The sequence below is a fragment of the Xiphophorus couchianus genome, chromosome 23 (assembly GCF_001444195.1).
Source record: "Xiphophorus couchianus chromosome 23, X_couchianus-1.0, whole genome shotgun sequence".
Taxonomy (NCBI): domain Eukaryota; kingdom Metazoa; phylum Chordata; class Actinopteri; order Cyprinodontiformes; family Poeciliidae; genus Xiphophorus; species Xiphophorus couchianus.
Window position 1 is genome coordinate 13,092,341 of NC_040250.1, and position 19,998 is coordinate 13,112,338.

General features: G+C 38.2%; 3 protein-coding genes across 5 annotated transcripts; 2 read left to right on the forward strand and 1 right to left on the reverse strand.

Moving 5' to 3' along the window:
- The first annotated feature begins 776 nt into the window (after window positions 1–776).
- On the forward strand, window positions 777–4,488 carry LOC114139410 (transmembrane protein 179). Its single transcript, XM_028009343.1, has 4 exons — window positions 777–1,214; window positions 2,179–2,316; window positions 2,451–2,529; window positions 3,420–4,488. The coding sequence occupies exons 1-4, from the start codon at window positions 892–894 to the stop codon at window positions 3,615–3,617; spliced, it is 738 nt and encodes a 245-aa protein (XP_027865144.1). The 5' UTR covers window positions 777–891; the 3' UTR covers window positions 3,618–4,488.
- Window positions 4,489–8,139: 3,651 nt separating this feature from the next.
- On the forward strand, window positions 8,140–13,289 carry LOC114139525 (heterogeneous nuclear ribonucleoprotein U-like protein 2). Of its 2 annotated transcripts, none has more exons than XM_028009508.1 (11): window positions 8,140–8,769; window positions 9,815–9,888; window positions 9,966–10,199; window positions 10,279–10,391; window positions 10,482–10,748; window positions 10,844–10,996; window positions 11,096–11,197; window positions 11,304–11,472; window positions 11,613–11,813; window positions 11,898–11,956; window positions 12,211–13,289. In XM_028009508.1, exons 1-11 carry the CDS (start codon window positions 8,291–8,293, stop codon window positions 12,286–12,288), a joined length of 1,929 nt encoding a protein of 642 aa, XP_027865309.1. In that variant the 5' UTR covers window positions 8,140–8,290; the 3' UTR covers window positions 12,289–13,289. The 2 variants fall into 2 exon arrangements, with proteins under 2 accessions (XP_027865309.1, XP_027865310.1); XM_028009509.1 differs by having other exon boundaries at window positions 10,874–10,996.
- nudt22 (nudix (nucleoside diphosphate linked moiety X)-type motif 22) lies at window positions 13,156–18,356 on the reverse strand. 2 transcript variants are annotated; one of them, XM_028009512.1, is made up of 7 exons: window positions 18,180–18,356; window positions 16,317–16,528; window positions 15,180–15,717; window positions 14,975–15,100; window positions 14,701–14,798; window positions 13,523–13,616; window positions 13,156–13,426 (listed from the first exon to the last, which is right to left on the reverse strand). In XM_028009512.1, the coding sequence occupies exons 2-7, from the start codon at window positions 16,403–16,405 to the stop codon at window positions 13,298–13,300; spliced, it is 1,074 nt and encodes a 357-aa protein (XP_027865313.1). In that variant the 5' UTR covers window positions 16,406–16,528; window positions 18,180–18,356; the 3' UTR covers window positions 13,156–13,297. The 2 variants fall into 2 exon arrangements, with proteins under 2 accessions (XP_027865313.1, XP_027865312.1); XM_028009511.1 differs by lacking the exon at window positions 18,180–18,356 and adding an exon at window positions 17,611–17,708.
- Window positions 18,357–19,998: the final 1,642 nt, after the last annotated feature.

A 19,998-nucleotide genomic window follows, 5' to 3' on the forward strand; every position in this document is an offset into this window, starting at 1 on the left:
TCTGTGGGCATGTGCGTGCATAATTGTTTGTCCTGCAATGGACTGACATCCTGTCCAGGGTATACCCCGCTTCTCACCTGTTGACTGCTGGAGATAGGCACCAGCACCTTTTGACCCCACTAGAGATAGGCGTGTAAGATAACGGATGAATGATACATCGACATACAGTTTTTTTCCCTTAAATAAAAAAAAAAAATAATTAATTTTTAGATATAATTTTTTGTACATGTATTTTTTTACTGACTTATAATTGGAAGCAAAAAATGTGGATTTTACATTTCATTATATGTTGCTTCAAAAATGTGCCTCAGATTTGGTTCTTGTTCAGATATGCATTGATTCCTGTATTTCTTTAATTTATCCAGCCACATATGAATATTACAATTCATAAGTGAATTGCGACATCAACAGAAGTAATAATATACAAAGTCAAAAAAAAAAAGATAAATTATAGCTGTGTGGCCATTGTAGTCAATGTAGATCTATATGACAGATCCCATATAAAAATCTCACTCGATATTTTTAATTGCTGAAGAAATTGTCAGTTGATCATATTTGTACCCAATAGAATACACAGAATGCTTTATTATTATTATTATTATTATTATTATTATTATTATTCTCTGCTGTAATATGCTATATCATCGAATGTTCTGGTACTGTGTTTTTAATCAGGGCTCTAGAATATGCATCAGAGTGATCCCTCTGTAGTTCCTCCTCCTCTTTGACGATACGTGCAGGCCGTGCGTAGCCTCTGCCCCGCCCCACTTCTATAAATACCCACCCTCTCCAGAAAGCGCTATACTTGCGGGATGTGCTGACAAAAGACTTTTCCCTTTTATCCCGCTAAAAACGCCCATTTTCTTTCGACTTGTTTTTTCTACCTCCGGCATGGAGCTCGACCGCCGGCTGCTGCTAATCCACTGCGCCGCTCACGCCCTCTCGGTCGCGGCGGGACTGCTGGTGGTCGTCCCGATGGCTCTTAACGGCTCGGCTTTCAAAGGCCGCTGCGCCCTCTTCTCCACCGGCTACTGGAGGAAGGAAGACCGGGCCGAGTTTACGGAACAGCCCGGGGAGATGTCTCACCTGGTGGTGCAGCGGTGGGGCCCTCTGGAAGCCTGCCAGCTCGCCACATTTGTGGGTATTTTTACGACGCTTTACGGGGCTGCGCAGGGCTGGAGGTGCCTCTTCTATCTGCACGGACGGCATGACGAGTGAGTCCACGGACACGCACAAACATGGAGTTTGTTATTATTACAGCAGGGTTTAAGTTAGACGCACAAATTGTACGTATGTTTATTTTCAGTCCAAAATAAACATACGTACATTATGCCTCTAATTGGTATATTATAACAATATGCAGTTATGTGATGAAAAAGCAAAACATATGTATTTGTACTAATAATTAATGCACAGATGTTTTTCATTAATTAGAAAAATAAATTAAATCTAATTTTAAATGTCTAAACTAATATTGTATATTTCTTTATTTTTTCTGATAATAATCAAGTGTTTATAAAATGTGACAGGAATGTGAAGTGACTTATTTAGGATTTTCACCTAAATTAATCAGGGAATATTGATTTTAACCTCGTGATTAGTGCTAGAAACTCACATTGTTCATCTTTTTCAATGCAGCTTTAAGCTTGTTCTGTTGTTTTTAGCCTAGTACAAAATTGTACAAAAATGTCTTCTGCTATTTACATTACTTATTAAATGGAGATTATAAAATAACAGTGCTACAATTCACTAAATACATATACATATATATATATTTCTCTGTTTATCTAATTATTTTACAGTGGTTCCTGTGCATAGTTCCTGTGCTTCATAGCACAGGAACTATGAAGTAAACACACATGATTATGTGAGATTTTTATATATAAATTTACATTTTAAATAATGATTTCTACCTTAAATTGTGTATTAATAAACTATTTACAAGTTTAAATAATTGCAGATTTTTTTTACTGTTAAACAATATAATTTGTTGCAGGCTTTATATATTTAATTTCCAATGTAAAAAGTAGTCTAAACATGGAAAATAGAGTATTGCAAAGGTAAATACAGGCTCAAACTAACCCAATACTGGTCTGTCTCATAAATAATAAATGTTATCTTTTTATGTAATAAACAGTGTTTAAGTTGATGTTTTCCCATGTGTGTGTCTCCTCCCAGCACCCTGTTCTCATCCTTCCTCACGGTCTTGCTGAGCGTCTGTGTGCTCTTCCTGTCTGCGGGGGCCAGCGTCATTTTGTCTCTGGGATTCAGCTCTTGGTGCGACACAGTCACCGATGACAACACACGTCCCTACAGGTAACATCAAATGATAAAGCTGTCTCAGTAATAAATGTTACAATAGATAGATAAAATAACTTTTAATGGTCTGTGTTCACAATTATGAGCATTGGTAATAACTTCTCTTGTCTTTCATGCTTGTTTGTGTTCAGTTGTGCAGAGTCCCAGTCTGTCCCTCTTTACCTGGATGTTGACACGTCTACTTTCTACACAGATCTCAGTCTGGCTCAGGTGGGTGCTCAAACTGAAACACACCAAAGATCCCGAACATGATTGAATCTTTCATTACTCTGTTGACATGCAATAAATGCGACACATGATCGAAAATTATGAGAAAACGGGGCAAGTATCTGTAATGTCATCATTGAAGACAAAAATCTAGATGTTTCATTTATTCAGTGGGAAAGGAGACATTGATCCTGGGCATAGAATCATATGATCTCAAGTATAAATAGATTAAAATCTGTTTGGTCGGGAGAATCAAGGCTTTGACCTGCTTTTTCTAAGTATTGCCAGATTAAACAGCTGGAGCTCTCTGAAACAAACTGATAGTTCATGGATTCAAAACTGAAATGTTCACACAGTCCCTTGCAAAACTATTTACACCCAACAGACTATTTTTAGCTTTTGTGAAGTTGTAACACCCCACCTTAATGAATTTTATAGCATTTTTACGTGATAAACCAACAAGAGGCAGTGATTTTGAAGAATAGTAATACATGGTTTAACACAAGAAAATTAAATCTAAAAACTTGTTAGTAGCAGTTTTAGTGTCTTTCTTTGTGGAAATTCTATTCAAATACTACAGGAATAAACTGAAAAACTATTAAAAATCTGTGTTTGTTGTTATCTTCTCTACATTTAAAAATATTAGGTGGTTCTTTTTCAATTTTAGCCAAAGTTATTATGAGCCATTGTGAAATGGTCAAAGAGCCACTAGTGGCTTCAGAGCCTCAGCTTGCAGGCCCCTGGTGTATCACATAGATTCCTATGGTTGAAATACCAAAACAACTCTACTTAGTACACACAATATAATATTTTAAGCTGAGTACTTGAATCCAAACTTTCAGAGCTGTTTTTGGCCTGTAGTCGTGACTGTAATTCTTTGTTTGCATCTTCAGGCGTCTCTATGGTTTGTGACGGCCCTGTGGCTGGTTCAGTCCATCCTGGCCTTCCTGCGGCTCTACCACTCCCACAGGCAGAACATCACAGGGCCTTGGCTGCACCGAGACAAGGAGCTGCTGCTGGGACACACTCCCCTCGACAGCGGCTCCCCGACGCCTCCTCTTCCCCCTGCAACCCCAACTGTCTGCGTCTGACAGGGAGGAAGTGAGGTAGTGACGCAGCTCCTCACACCGTTTTAAACCTCATCTTGTTCATTATGATCACTCATAATGTCCACCCTGCACGTCTTACTGTTTACATGCCTCATCTTATTCAGCAGAGCCTGACCTTTAAATTATATTATCTGCGAAGAAGCATCAAGAAACTGCAGTAGGGAAATGCCAAAGATACAGTCTGTTGTCTTTATTACCTTTATTTTTCTGAGAGATGCATCTAAACAAGATTATGAAATATACAATAAAGCATGGGAATTATCTAGTTTAAAGGGAACTGTGACTTAAAAGAAAAACCTAAATGCTTAAAATTGAGTATTTGATTGAAAACATATTTGGACCATTTTACTCATTAAAACTTCAGGGGCCTCATGCATAAAAGAGTGTGCAGTTTTCACACTAGAACTTGGCGTACAGAAAAATTTTGAAAAGTGCGGCGCACAAAAAAATGCATAAAGCCGTGCGCACGTACGTGGCTGCGCACCTTTTCTTAATGAATCCTAATTTGCCGGAAATAGAGCGCAGCTGCTGGTCTGCCCTGTCGCCATCCATAAATACATATGTAAATTACTATAAATACCTGGAAGTCTGCCACCACATGAAGCAATAACCATGGCAACGTCTTTGTTCGAAGCAGTATACGTGTTTATAATAATAATAATTATATATTTTATTTAAAAGGTGCTTTGAGGACACATAACGTCGCCTCACAAAAATAAAAATACATTTTAAAGAGAAAATAAAAATCCAAATTAAAAAAATAAAGAGATCCTGCAAATGCCTGTTTGAACAGTAGCGCGTTCAGCCGCGATTTAAAGACAGACAGCGTGTCAAAGAGTACTTTGAGTGGGGAATGTGGACGTTTATTCTAAATAGTAGAATGCTCTATGTCCATGAGGCGCATTCACAAAGCGGGCAACTCGACTAAAGGATGACTGCAGCTGGACCGGTACCACATGACTCTTTAAGTTTTGCTCAGATCTCCTGGATGATCAATCTGAGCAATCTAAACGCTCATAAACCATCATCAACATTTCCCAGCAGATCAATATGATCTCTGAACAAACGCTCCCTCTGAATCCTTCCATTGGCGATGTTCTCCATCAGAGCCAAAGCGCTCCACAATTACGCAGCTCACCTTTGTGCAGCTACTTATATACGTGTGATTGCGTACACACCTTAATCACCTTAAAAATAATCAAACCTGTTGATTATTTTTAATCAGCAGGTTTGAGTAAATCTGCTGATACAACCCTGTTTTGTTCTTTTAGTGAGAATGAAATTACCCCATAGATGCATTTCATGCGCTTTGGCGCACGGACCAATGCGTTACATCTTTATGAGGCAAAAACTGAGAAAAAGTACGATTTACATTCGAGTGAGGTTTTCACATACTTTTATTTTTATTTTCTTTATTTCGTGTGCGTGTTAGCTTATTGTCTGAGGATAAATGTTGTTCAGTTTCATCGTTTACTTTTAAAGAATAAAATATTAAAATCATGAAAAACATCGGGTTTGATGCTTCTTGGTCTAAATAACACAGAATATAGTCAGATTTCAGTGTATTGAGGTGAGTTTTGATGCTTTGTAATTTGATATTGTCCACAGAAAAAGTTTGCGTGGCTGCCACACATTTTCACGCCAGCGAAAAAGTGTGCGTATATTTACGCAAACTTTGACGCGAAGTTAATTTTTATGCATGCCAACTTGTGCGTAAAATATGGTGCTGCACATGTTTTGTGCGCACACCCGCTTTATGCATGAGGCCCCAGGTGATTTTCTGCCAGCTTTACTTAATATTTGCATTTTAATAAATTTTTTATTTGTGTGACATTCCTACGAAGTTGGAGTTATCAAAATGTGTGATGTTGATGAGTAAGTTTATTTTAAAAAATCTATGTTCAGCCACATGTTTTTTTTTTTTCTAACCTGGTAACCTAAATGGCTATAAAACCAATGATTTGCAATCTTTCTGATAAATTAGGTAAATAACCTAATTAGAACATGTTTTATATATACGGTGGTCCTCAAACATCAGCAACACCCCTGATAAAAACCCAGGTTTTTGTGAGGTATAAAAAGGCTATGATAAATAATTTGGAAACTGTCTATGAAAAACAATCATTATTTGTAAATGTTTAACTGAAAAAAGCACCTCACTTGACATTATCTACCTACTCAACCTGGCAAAACTTCTCCAAATAAATTAGAATATGAGGAGATCTGTTGCTCACAACCCCCTTTGATTTTTATGTCAGATCTTGACTTTGGCTAAGCCAGTCCAAACCATTAATCTTCCTTTTATGAAGTTGTTCTTTTATTTATTGGACTTGAAAAATAAAAACCCTGGTCACATTCAGCTTTCTAGCAGACTCTGGAAGGGTTTTGGTAAAAAGTTAATTGATGTTTGAAACAGTTCATGATTGGTGGACAAAACGTCTAGTTCCATCTTGATGCTGCCATCACAATGCTTCACAATGGGTGTAGTGTTCTTTTTAGTAATGTCCAATGTTATTTTTTGATCAAATGTTTTTTTTTTTTAACCGTGGCCTAAAGCTCAATTATGTTTTCATGTGACTATTAACTCGTTTCCTCACAAGGTTTAGGGATATTTTTGTCATTTCTTGTATGTTTTATTTGAAATACAAGGCTTCAGTCTTGCTGCCCTGCTCCTTAGTGCAAAACATAGAACATTGTTGTCGCATATAGAGCACAACAAATGCTTGATAGAGATTCCTGCAGCTCCTTCAATGTTGCTGTCATTCTCTTGGCACCAGTTCTTGTAACGTTACTGTGTCCCTTATTTTCTTCAACAGTTTGTCTGTTTTTACTCTGAAAAGATATATATTTATATAGTGCTGTGGATCCTTTTTCACGTTTCACCTGACTGATGAGGCTTTTGCATGATATTTTTGATCTTCTATTATATTTGTGCAAAACTGCTTAGTAAGAGACAAATAATCACCTCGCATTTTAACTGGGGTGTGTACAGTTTTGAGAGTCACTCTGTGTAGAGGAGACGAGCTCAAAGACGGCAAAAACAGAAGGGAGTTCTAGTCTAAGTTTAAAATGCTGTGACATAAATTTGAGGCAAACAGCTAAAGTAAATAAAAATTGTCATAGGTTTCAGTCCTAACAAAGTCTTCTCTTTTATCTCAAACTGAAAGGATTCAACTTCTTTGATCAGAAATGCTATAATAGTCCAGTGATCCAATAACCAGTGTTATTCAGAACATGTATGTTTTATTTATTTATGTTACTGAGAATGCATCATGATGGGGATTTTTGGTTATTTAAAAAGCATGGTTGTTTACATTTTTCCTGGACTCCTACATTTTGCACAGTTGTGTCCTCATCAGGGATGAAAAAAAGCTTGTTCTGTTTTATTCAGATGAAGCACTGTGATGCTTTTATTGTGAGAAAGAGCTACATGTCCATGGAAAAGGGCTCACTGTGTGAGCCTGACTTGAATGTTCTGTTGTGTGCGCACCGCTGAGCCTCTCTGCTCCTGTGATGACTTTTCTGATGGTGCTGTTTGTGTGGACGGAGCTGCTCTCTGGATCTCCTCTGATGATCTGCTTGGTTTTTTAACTACTTTGTTGATCTGTGGTAGCTTTGATGCAGAGAATGACGATGAAAAGAAAAAAGTTGCAGACTTTTCTGAGGTTTTCTGTTTAAATTGTTGCTTTTTGTGGACAACCAGAGCGGCTGTAATGAAACCCAAACAGTGGAACTGGAAGTCTGAAGTAAAGAGAGATCAGCTGGTGTTACCGTATGAAGCTATTTATAAAATGGTTTTTGTATTGGAATTGACTGTAGTTCTGTTTGTTCTCATTCATTTTCATGTTTTTGCATTTGTCCTGTATTTAAATAAAATACTTGCTCTTATGTTGTAGTTTCCTTTTGTATGTTGATGCTAAAGGACATCCAGCAACAAAATGGTGGTCTGTGTTTACTGAATTGATAGCTAAACTACATTAGTCTGTATAAATAAAGTAATGAAATCATTCTATGGAAAAGTGAAGGATCCTTCATATAGATAGAAAAGACTCTTAAAACATTTAAACTCTTTCAGGTTTCTTTGTTTTGTGCTTCATGTTGCCCATAACCTTTTTTTTTGCCCCATGGACCAGTTTTAATAACAGACAATGAGGTATTTGTTAAATAAAACAAAATAAAATGATATAAACAGCATAAAAATTGAGTCATTTTTTTCAAAATATAAGAATAAATGTCAATCCTTGTGTTTCAGCTATGATTAAAATAAGAAACATGTCTGAAGAAGAACCACTGAAGTAGGAGGTGCATAAATATTTAAGTGTCAGTGTTGGTAATTTACCTCTTGCCAACAATGACAGACGTTAGGTCAGTGTTGGTTTTTGTTGTTTTTCTTAAGACGAGTACATTTGTTCAAATACTGAATGACATAGATGAACCTAAATGTTATATCCTCTTAGCCCCAGGGGGCGGTAATGCAACTTGAAGGAGGGCAACCGCCCGCCAATTAACTCCAAAAAGAAGACGAAGAAGAAGATAGCAATGTTTTGAATCGGACTCCATTATTTATCGTTCTGTTGAGTCTTTTTTTTCTTTTTCTTTTTTTTTTTCCTGAAAAGCCCAGATAAACATCCTGGGTTTATCCTGATGTCTTAAGAATGAAGCAGGTGGACATTAAGAAGTTAAAAGTGGCCGAACTGCGGTCCAAACTAACCGAACTGGGTTTGGACAGTAAAGGTCTCAAGGCTGACCTGGTGGACAGACTGTGGTCGGCCTCGCAGTCAGTACAGAGTCCAGAACATGTAGAACTGCTGGAGGGCAGCCCATCAATACTGTCTGGACCGACAGAACCAGATGAGATTAAGGTTCGGACCGAGTCCTCATCACCGCCGGTGATCGACTGTGTCTCTGCGCCGTGTGAAGTAGACCGGGGTAGAGAATACACAGACGCTGCCACTCAAACTGAGCCAGAACCCGGTCCACCAGCGGTACCACCGGGTTCCGAGTGTCTTTCAGGGGCCGAGATTGTCTGCCAGGCGGAGGGGAGGAAGCTGGGACATTCAGATGGTCCTCTCTCTGAGGAAATGGGCAGAGGAAGAGCTTTCTACGAGTTCAAGGAGGAGATACGATACAAAAGGTAAATCCTTAATTCGGTGAATATTAAAATCTACAAAGCAATGGGGGGTTAAACGGGACAAATTTAATAAGTCACTGAGGATCCAATGTTTTTGTGATTTAAATAAATAAATACAGAACTTTTTCTATTTTTAAATCGATCTATAGCAGTTCAACTCAATTAGAAAACAGTACTACGCAATTCTTCATAATGTTTTTTTCCGTACCTTCTTTCTGGTGGATGTGGCTGTTTTGAATTTAAACCACCAGATTCAAACTGAGGTAAATGTGTCATTTAAAGTGTTTCTGACTAACAAGAATTCATTCACACTCTGGAAAAGAAATCCTTGAGTATGGAAAAAGTCTGGAGTTTCTAAACTCTATTCCTTATTTTTATCTGTTGAGAAATGTAAACCAACATTTCTAATAAATTAGAAAGTTATTTTTTATTGATTCATATTTAAAGGTTACCTTTTATCTTTGATTTGCTTCATCACAACTTAGGTTTTTGTCAAAACTCCATAATTTTTTATTTTGAGTTGGCAAAAGAAAACACAAATGAACATTAATTTGAAAATTGTCCATTAGAACTGTGCTTTAAAGAAGCTGTATAAAGTATAATACAGTCCAGATTTGATAAATCCTTTTTTAAAAATTTACAATTGGTCCAGATGCCAAGAAAATTTTTTCAATGTCTTAGTTTAAGGGTGTATACACTCACACTTTTTAAAATCTTATATATATACAGTATATATATATATATATATATATATATATATATATATATAGTTTTACATGTTTCCGTTTTGAGTTGCAGCGGTTATAGGATGATTGAAGATAGAATTACAATTGTTTGCTTGATTTTTTTTTTTTTCACTGTCTATATTTTGTCTAATTTTACTATTTATAATTCTTAGAAAAATAAACCTGAGTCATTTTCTTAAGCCAAGAGAGACAAGTGAGGCTTTATCCACTCCTGAACATTTAACAGGAAGGTTTACTCATCAGATTTTACTCAGTTTCTCTTCACAGAAAGTGTTTTTAATTGAGTAGCTGTGTCTTTCCAGATCCAAATCACCACAGCTTCAACAGGACAAAGGTGAGGAAGAGTGGGATGAAGATAAAGTTAGATTAGATCCATGTGAGTACAGAGTGAAGTCGGTTTCCTTTTCTGGAAAGCTTTTAGAAACGTTATTTATACTATGATTGTTTCCATAGACGGCTGTCACCTCCACTTTGAAGTGAGCTCTGATGGATCCTGTGGGCAGCCACGGTTCTGGGATCGGTTCCCGTTGCTCTGGTCCGGCTGCAGGCTCACCCACGGGGTGCGGAAGGGATGGGTGGGGTTTGAGGTTCGGCTGGAGAGGAAGTTGCTGACTGCTGACCAAGAGGTCAAGGATCCATACGGACTGAGAGTGGGCTGGTCTGTGGGCGACTCCTCTCTGCTGCTCGGTGAGGATTTGCTCTTATCTGAACATGTTTTTTCTGTTTGTTGAGAGATTTAACTGAAACTCGATGTGTTTCATATCAGGGGAGGACGAGCTTTCTTTTGCTTATGATGGACGCGGTAAAAAGGTTTCTGATGGAACCCAAGAGGAGTACGGTGAGCCTCTCTCTGAGGGGGACATCATTGGCTGTTATGCTGTGAGTTGTCTTTCTTTATGTTCTTTAGATAGAGTGATGCTGGAATTGTTGTTCTCAAATTTTTTATTGTTTGTGTTTCCACAACAATAGGCCTTTTCTGCAGATGGCGCTGTTGAGTTGTTTTTCCATAAAAACGGTTGTTTCCTGGGAACGGCTTTCTCCCTGAGTGCCTCTCTACTGCGGGGTCGAGTCTTGGTTCCTCATGTTCTCTGTAAGAACTGCTCAGTCCGATTCCTTCTAGACCGCATAACCCCTCAGTGGTACCCTGGACCGATGGGATTTACCCCGCTGACAGCGCTCCCTGCTGGTCAGAAGGTGCACATCACATCGGCTCCTACCTCCAAAATGCAGTCTGAGGTTAGATTTTGGACCTTGCTATTCTGGTTTAAAGAACCTCATATTTGTGCATCAATGTGCATAAATATACACTCAATATGGACTCAATCTTTCAGGCTGCAGGTTTCATCTCTCTGTACCTTCAGGTGGTGATGATGGTGGGTCTTCCCGGCACTGGGAAGAGTTTCTGGGCTCAGACGCTGATGAAGCAGCATCCAGAGAAGAAGTACAAACTGCTGGGGACAGAAGACCTGCTTGCTTGTATGCTTGTCAGTGAAAACCCCAATTTGTAATCATTTTAGCAATTCTTTTAGAGCTCAATTCACTTCTGAGCAGCTAGCCCTCATAACCTGTGTGTGTTTGTGCAGAGAGGTGGTCAGAGAGATGGCAGGCTGCAGCAGGCCTCCCAGTGTCTAACTGATCTGATTAAAGTCGCTGCCAAGACACCTGGAAACTACATCCTCGACCAGGTAACCGAGAGCTTCACCCGAAGAAAAAAAAACAAACAATTGAAATAAAAGCTTGCTGTTTGTGTGAATGGATAATTTAACGCAACTTTTTCTCGTGTTTTCCCAGTGCAACGTCCTCTTCTCTGCACGTCGACACAAGCTGCAGTTGTTTGCAGGCTTCAGGCGGGTGGTGGTGGTGATCTTCCCGTCTGCTGACGAGTGGAAAAGACGACTGTTGCAACATCGAATGAGCGACGGCGAGCACATCCCTGAGACCGCCCTGCTCAAGCTCCAAGGTTTGATTTATTTGCTTCTTTTTGGGAAAAAGGGCTTCAACTTCAGTTACACACAGGGATGGGTATTTATTGCCTTTATGTGATCTTTTTGTTCCTGTTCAGACACAGCATTGATATTGTGTTTGTTTTCTTGGCTTCAGTGAGCTGCAGTCTTCCAGAACCGCAGCCTGACCTGATGGAGGAGTTACAGTACGCAGAGCTGCCACAGGAACAGGCACAAATCCTCCTGACGCAGTACAAAGAGGAGGCTCACAGACTGCTGCCTCCTGTCATCAAACCAGACAAGAAACCCAGATGGAACAAGAGAAGACGTCACAGGATGCAGTGGGGAGCAGTTCATGGTTGGCATGAGACACAATGAATATTTTCTTTTATTTAGAAGCACTGGTGCAAACTGCTGGTTAATAATGCCTTTGTCTTTGAAGGTTTGTATGACACAAGAAGTGACATGCAGTCTTGGAGTCAGCAACCAGAGAGCAGACATGTGAGGGATTTTTTTCAGTTATATGTTCAGCTTAATATAGTCTGAATTTCTTTCTGTTGCATCGCATAATCTAATTTAATGTAATTTTTTTAATTTGATATTTATGAACCAAACCAATACCAAATTAGACTATTTTCATGAAGATTTTTACTAACTATATAAGAATAGATTTAATGTTGTATTTAATAGATGTGTGTATGCTGTTGCTCCGGGTTGATTAATGAACACTGTTCTTTCTTTTCTGGTCATTTTAGTGGAACCTGCCTTATCAGCAGCAGAACTACAACTACAGCAGAAGTTTCGGTTTCAGCGGCTATCCGAGTTACTCCTGAGGAAACATGAAACAAGAACGAGGCCGCTGTCACAGTGGACTGGGATGTTTTTTATGACGATCACTGCGAAGAACAAATGCCAAAAGTGCCGTGCAGAAGTCATGAGGTGTCCCTCATTTGAAATTAGACAGAAACACACTTTCTTGTAACCTCTTAAGCATTTGTTCTCCACATCCTCCTTTTTCAATCCATGATCTGCAATCGTGGTGCTAGTTCTGTAAGCGCAGTGATCTCGCCAGGTCAACTTTTATGGCATGAAAGATAAAGGTGCTTTGTTTATTTTTAAAAAATACCTAATGCTATTCTTAGATATTTATTCCTATTAGTATTTTATGTAAAACAAGAACATTTTAAATTTAAGGAATGAACCAGTGTCTGCCCCTAACAGCAAAGCAGAACACTATTTTTTGTCTCCATCTTGTGGCATTGTTTGTTCCCTTTTTCTTAGTTGAATAAGAAAAATCCAAAGACATTGGAGAACGATGAAAATATCAATATTCTCAGTTATGTGTGAGGTGATCACCTTATGCATGATTCATCCAGCAGGTCCTGTCATGTCTTTGCTAGCTTTCTTTCCATCCTTTGTAAGACCATCTGTTTTTCTTTTGTAGCTTTCTTTAGCTAGACACTTCTTTTGTCCTCCATTTTTCCAGTTCAATTTCTAACTTATCATGGTCAGCTAGAGGGACTGTGTCAAAAAGCAGCCAGAGTCCAAAGAAAACCTGATCCAGACCACCTTAAGAGGTTACAAGAAAAAGTGGCTCATTGGAGGCAAAGTCGAACGAAATGAGGGATATTTTAAAACATTTGCACTGTGTATTGTGATAAATGTTGCATGCTGTTTTGTACAGTCAATGATAGCTGGAGTTGGTTTTCAAAGACAAAAACTTTGTAAAAGATTTTTATTGAAAATATTTTAACCATGTTATTTTACAAAGTACAGAATTTTGACACCACTGCTAGTCTCTGAGTGCTTGAGGTGAATAAATTTATCTGGTAAACTTTGTGCTCATCTTTCCTCTCGGTTTGGTTTGCTTGGCTCTCCTGGTTTCACCACCTGATAAAGGAGCATGGCTCCTTTAGCGGAGGGACACAACTCCGACCACAGAGGGCTGCTTCTGTTCAGCTGCATCACCTCCTGCAACACAAAAAACACACGACAGAAACAACTTCTATAATCTGCATCTGATGCTGAAGCAGGAAATCACACCTCTGACTTCAGAGCTGAACTGACCGTTGTGCTGAGGAAGACGACGTCTGTGGACTCGTTGGCCTCTGCTCCTCCTTTCCAGTACAATGTTCTGACTTCATCAGAAGACAGAGAGCAGCTGAGGACGCAGAGACAGAAGTGACTTAAAGTTTCGAAATGTTTCAGACATCAGGTGATATCTCACATTACAGAAAACACCTCCTCTTAAACTTGTTCTAAAAAAAACCTACCTGAATTTGTTGTAAAATTGTCAAAAATGAGTAACTTCTCCAGCTTTGTGCAGTTTCTTAATGTTTTTGTGTTTTTGAGACTTAAAGCAGTTTAAAACAAAGCAAAACCAAATGCTTAATAAAAAACATTTGTCTACAATTTATGGCACTTTAAAATCCATATTAAGTAACATTGTGTGATAAACAAAAATGGTGAGGCTCATTTTGAGTCAGAAATATTGTAATGATTCAAACAATTTTCCAACTAAAATCTGGCAATGAAAAGTGATTATTTCTGCAGACTAGATTCTTGGTTTTTAAATAGGTTTCTTTACATGGAGGGTGTTTAAAACTGGGATTTGGGGGAGATTTGTCTAATTTTAGCAGGTATAAAAAGGAAAAAATATGCCAAGCGCTTCAGTTTTAACAATCAAATACAATCCAGGTATCCTGAAATGCAAAGACTACAAAACTACAAGTTTTACATAGCCATTGATGATTTGTTTTATGCTTCCAAGAAGTGGTTAATGGTTTAACTCCAGTGATGTAAGGAAATCAGGGATTATACAGTCAAATTCAATAAATAAGAATATTATTGAAAAGTATATTTCAGCAACTCCATAGCTAAGTGAAAAAATAGATCTATCACGCACAGATTGATGTTTTCAAACCTTTATTTCAAGTAATTATGATGTTTTTTCTGCTTACAGCTAATAAAAGCATAACATTTAAAATTAGAATATTGTCACACCAATAAAAAAGCATGTTTAATACAAAAAAGTAATAAAAAAGTATGTTTAAAACCTTATTAAATTATGATTTTTTTTCAAAAGGTACTTTTAATCAGACAAATGAACCTCAACAGATCACATATTCTAATTTATTGAATATGTGGGTATGTGTATTGTGCTCAGTACAGCTTGTTCAATTATGTAACAGGCTCAATAACATTTTAATATTTTTTTTATCTGGATAAAGAAAGGATAATAATACCTGATGTAAAACTCTACGCTCGGGCGTCCAGCACTGGTGTGGTTGAGAGCGATGCCCATCAGGACAGGAGGGCCAAGGCTGCTCAAAGGAATATTTACCTGCAGACAGAACAGGTCGGATTCAATTAAGAAACATTGTCTCAATCTTATCTCCCTTCTGGATTAATAAACTACATTTGGACTGAAGTGAGAAAAGGACAATGAAGAGCCACTGTCACGTTAAGAACTGATTTAAAATGGAAGTGTTCTTATTTTAAGCATGAAGCAACAGTGACCTCGTCCCTGATCTCAGCGCAGATAGAGGAGAACAGCTCCAAGACGACGGCGTCCGGCCTCTGCTGCATCATGACCAGACTGATCTGCTCTTCACCCGCCGCCTCGCCCAAACGCTCACACACCGCCTGAAGACAGCAGCAAACGCATGAAGACCGACCACAGAGGGAGAATTAAAATTAAACATCGTTATTCTTTAAGCGTCACCTTTGGCTCCGGGTGGCCGCCAGGAATGTCCAGCAGCCCCCCCGCCTCAGCCACTTTCTGGCTCCTCCTGATGAACACCACCTGACCATCACATGTGCACAACACGGCGCCGACGCCCAGGGGCTGCGCAAACAGGGCCAGAGGGTCGCCAAACTCCTCCTGCCCATGGCGGCGGAGCTCTGCCACTTCACCAGACCAGTTTGTTCCCAGGTAGTCCTTGTAGCAGGTGAGGCCCAGCCTCAGCGTGAGGACAGAACCAGGGTGATGTTTTGGCTGTGATATCTTCTGACTGACTCCCCCACCATCTTCTGTCTGAAGTATACAGCCGTTAATAAAGTCCCCACAGTGCTGAGCTGTTTCACCGCCCTGCTGCTCTCCACAGTCAGACTGAAAGCAGCTGAGGTTCTCTGGAGAGGCCAAGCAGAAGGAATGTAGCCTGAATTTGGCTCCGTTAAAAAGCCACGGCTCCTTGGAAAGCCGTTCGGTCCAAATCTGATTTATGTCCTGCTCAAGAAGAGGATCTGTCTGCCTGTTGAATCTGAGGGAAGAATAATCCAGAGTTTACTTTCATCTCTCAAAAATTTATTCAACAGTTCTTTAAGAGTTATCAGAGGCTTTTGGTTTTCATAAGTTTATTTATAAAATAAATAAAATAAAATGAAACATACTTTGTCGTAGTAACAGGCTGCTGGGAACAATATGTCTAAAGATGCAAGTTAAAGTTTTCTTTTATGCATCAACACTGGTTCATGTGCTGTTTTTTATTGTTGTTGTTGTTTTGAAGCTAAACTAACTAAATTTTGCCATGCCTCCTTTGTAAAAGAGAGTCTTAATTTCAATGATGATTTCTTGCTTAAAAAAAGGTTAAACAAAAAAAAATAAAATAAATAAACAATTATAGTAAATTCCTTAACAAAAAGATAGCTTTTATAGATAAAACCTTGATACCTGATGTGTTTCAAATTAAATAAAACATGTTTTTAACTTTTGTTAAAGAATTAAGAAAAACTAATCCTATATGAAAACACATTTTGACCACGACCCATTAAAAAAATAATATAAGAATAGCTTGCTGATTGGAAGGAAAATATGAGGAAATAAAACAATACGTTTACAAATCGGTTAAGATCTGAGTACCTGTCTGAAAGCTCCACCTGTACTTGGTGCTCCAGCAGCCCGCTACAGTGTGCACAGTCCAGCAGAAGAGACACTTCATGGTCCATCATGTTTACTGTGGATGATCACTGGAGTCCACTACTCTCTCTAAACCCTAACTGGCCCTTTAACTGGTCGTGATCATCATATGAAGACAATGACGTTTTGTATCCTGGTAACAGGTGAGATTAAACCTAAAGAAAAAAAAAGATGTGTAAATAATTTTAAAGACATCAGGGAGAATAACATCTGAGTTGGTTCACTCGTCGTAAGCAAATAGAAACACTAAGGACAAACAAATCAGACAAAAGCTGGATGAACATAATATCTATGTTTAGTTTTAATATTGCATCTTCAAGAGATAAAACAAGTTGGAGTTAGAAAGAGAAACTAATTAGTGGCTTTTTCCACTGTCCAAATGTGCATGATTTGGTTTTGTTTTGGTCATTAAAGAGAATGGAAGGTTGTGTGGATCAGATTTGTGTTGTGCAACAAATCCCACCAAAGAGTCATTATTTTTTCCATTCTAACTATAACTCTTAAAACATATATTAATTCTGGATGAGTGCCACTTATTTGCTATTCAGATAACTTAAGAATCTTAACTTTTGTCCATGCACCTGTTTTTCCTGACTCTGTCAGTCCTATGCATGTGAACTCAATAGTTTATGTCACTGTATCTTGAATTACTGCACTCTTAGTAATTATGACCCGTATATGGCTGTGCTTAAGAGTATTTATAGATGCAAATACATTCCTTCTGAGAATATAGCAAAAAGTATTAACATTGCGAACGTTTATAATTTGAATTAAAAGCATTTAAAATTGTATGTCTTGATTAGCGTATATAACACATTAGTCTGAAACTGTTAAGATAATGTAGTTGTTTGCTAACAGTTTTGGTGGTTACTGTATAATCAGTGACCCCTTCCACAGATACACTTCATGTTACTCTTTAACCTGCAGAGGTGCAAGGTGTGGTTTAATGTTAGATTCGTCTTCTTTGATATTTTAAACCAATCAAACTTAACAAAACAATGATCTGAAGCTGACGGTGACCTGATATAAAAGGGTTAAAAATGTATTTTAGAGTTTTAGATCACTTTCACTGGATTTAAGCAAATAGTTAAATGAATAATCATCCTAAGCAGCACGAAAAACACAAACAACACAGTAACAATGAAACGAAGTACTGGCAAATAATGTTATTTAACAAATTTAGCATGCAAAACATTAACTAGTTTATCCTAAAAGTTATTTTAATAACATGTTTCACCTGCTTGGGTAGCTTAGTGCTTGCTTCCTTTCTCCAGGCTGAACTACCTTTCAAAACACTAGTCGTTTCTTCCTCTTTTCCCCAAGTCTACGTCAGATGTCAAAAGTATACTCAATATCACCACCGCGTGGTCAAACTGTAAAATTACAGTTGATTGTGGAATGTAATGATTAAAAATGTATGCTTTTGCTCAGACAGATCGCTTATTTATGACAACTGAAATGCTTGTCTCTATTATCTTATGATCAAAATCAAATTTATGTATCCACTTAAGGCAGGGGTCGGCAACCTTTTCTATTCAAAGAGCCATTTGGGACCGCCTCCCAATAAAAAGAAAGCACTTGGAGCCACAACCCATTTTGACGTCATATATATAAAACCTATATGCTATGTACAAAAATCGATACTATGCTGCGTTTATGAAATCAACGAACTGCTGCAGAGAACACAAAATTTTATTTCTGCATGTAACAAAACGCATTTTACACTTTGTTGATGCTCAATTTCAAGCAAAATACCCTCTTGTCTATTTGGGTCTTTGTATTTAAGAAATAAAAATCGAAACTTACCCAACCCGCACTGCAGGAAAAATAGAAACAGAATGCAGTCACCTGTCCTCCTCTTATTCAGGAGATAAAAATCAAAACTTATCCAAATATTATCCACCGGCACTGAACGAACCAAGCAAACCAAAAAATGCGCAGTCTGCTTCTGTGTCCCGTAGTACGGTACTACGGAGCCCTCTAGGGGACATGGGGAATTTCTTTCTTTTGCGTTCCCTCGCAAAACTTTTGCTTTACCTCGCAATACTGTACTGGTCAGTTATGCAGCATAATTGAATACTGTAAGCCTTTCTTACGGTGGGCGCCGTGTTTTCTGCTTTAATGGTTATGTGAGGTTTTTCCATAAATGTTAATATCTTTTTGTGAAATATCTGAAGTTTTATATATTTCTTTAGGATAGAAAGGCACCACAAACCTACGATATAAACAGAAACCTTCCGTAAGTAGGAAAGAAATAAAAATGGTTTAAAGAGCTGCTTTCAGTGCCGCTCCATGCTAGCCTTAACAGACATAAACATGCAGTAAAAAATAAATCGATTTTCAATCAGTGTTTTGCGCCAAACAGTTTTTACTATTAAGTTTTTATTATTAAAAACACGACAAACTAATGATGGTAAAGGACCGCACTGGGTTAACTCGGGGAATCTCATCTGTCCGTGTATCAATCAACTCCAAACCTCTTCTTTGTTCTGTCACAATTATCGATTTATTCCATTTTGATTATCAGGCTCCAAACTTTGCAAAGACTGACCGCCCCGCTCACCGCTTCCTAATACACACAAAGCCAGTATCCTTCCCATTCATACCTGGTGACGTCACTCCCACGTCGACACACCTAAGTGTCAAAGTCGCGTGCTCCTGTCATATCAATAATTACTTATTTCATTTATATGGCTCTTACAGAGCCTCAGTGAAAACTTGTTTATTATTAACTGTTTGGAACGCAAACGTTTTGCGAGGTAACGCAAAAGAAAAAAATCCCCCATGGCCCCTAGGGGGCTCCGTACGCTTCAGCCTTTCGCATCAGCTCCGAAACGGCCTTTTTTCTCTCCTCTCCCTCGGGATATTTTTTAGCAAAGACAGAGTGTTTGCTCTTGAAATGTTTTTCAACATTTGACTTCTTGTTGTTTGCCAGTCTTTCGCCACATATTAAGCAGAAGGTGAACCAGTTTCATCAGCGGTGAAAGCAAAATGATCTGTCCACGTAGCATTAAATGTTCTGCCATCTTCAGAATGTTTCCTTTTCTTGGATTTATTCATGATGTATCTTCCAGGCAAGGATCAAAAAGTCAATAAATCAGTGCGCTAAAAAAATGCGGTCTGCCAGACATGTGTGGTTCGCCAGGAATGCCTGTCGCACATCGGCGGACATGACGTATATTTTGGGTGCTAAAAATGTTAAAAACGTTTGTTTTAATGTTACAAGTTTACCATAATCTTCAGATTTAGAAATTTATTTTGAAATGATTTTAATTCATAATTTTTTAATGATTTAATTTTAATAAAATATTCTATTTCCCAAAGTCACTGGGAGCCACAACAGAAGGATGAAAGAGCCACACGTGGCTCCGGAGCCATTGGTTGCCGACCCCTGACCACATACATTTCTTGTAATTTTCAACGTAAATATACAAAATTTTAAAAATGGTACAAAGATTAAGCATTGTGGTAGGTTATCTAAACACTGTGTTCCTCTTTGATGTTTCTAAAAGCATTTATTTTCTCCTTTAAAAAGAGAGGAACTATGTTCTCATACATCTCGGAATCATAGAGAAACATTTTAAGGCATTTAATGCTAATGCCAGGATTTATTATTTTAGACCAA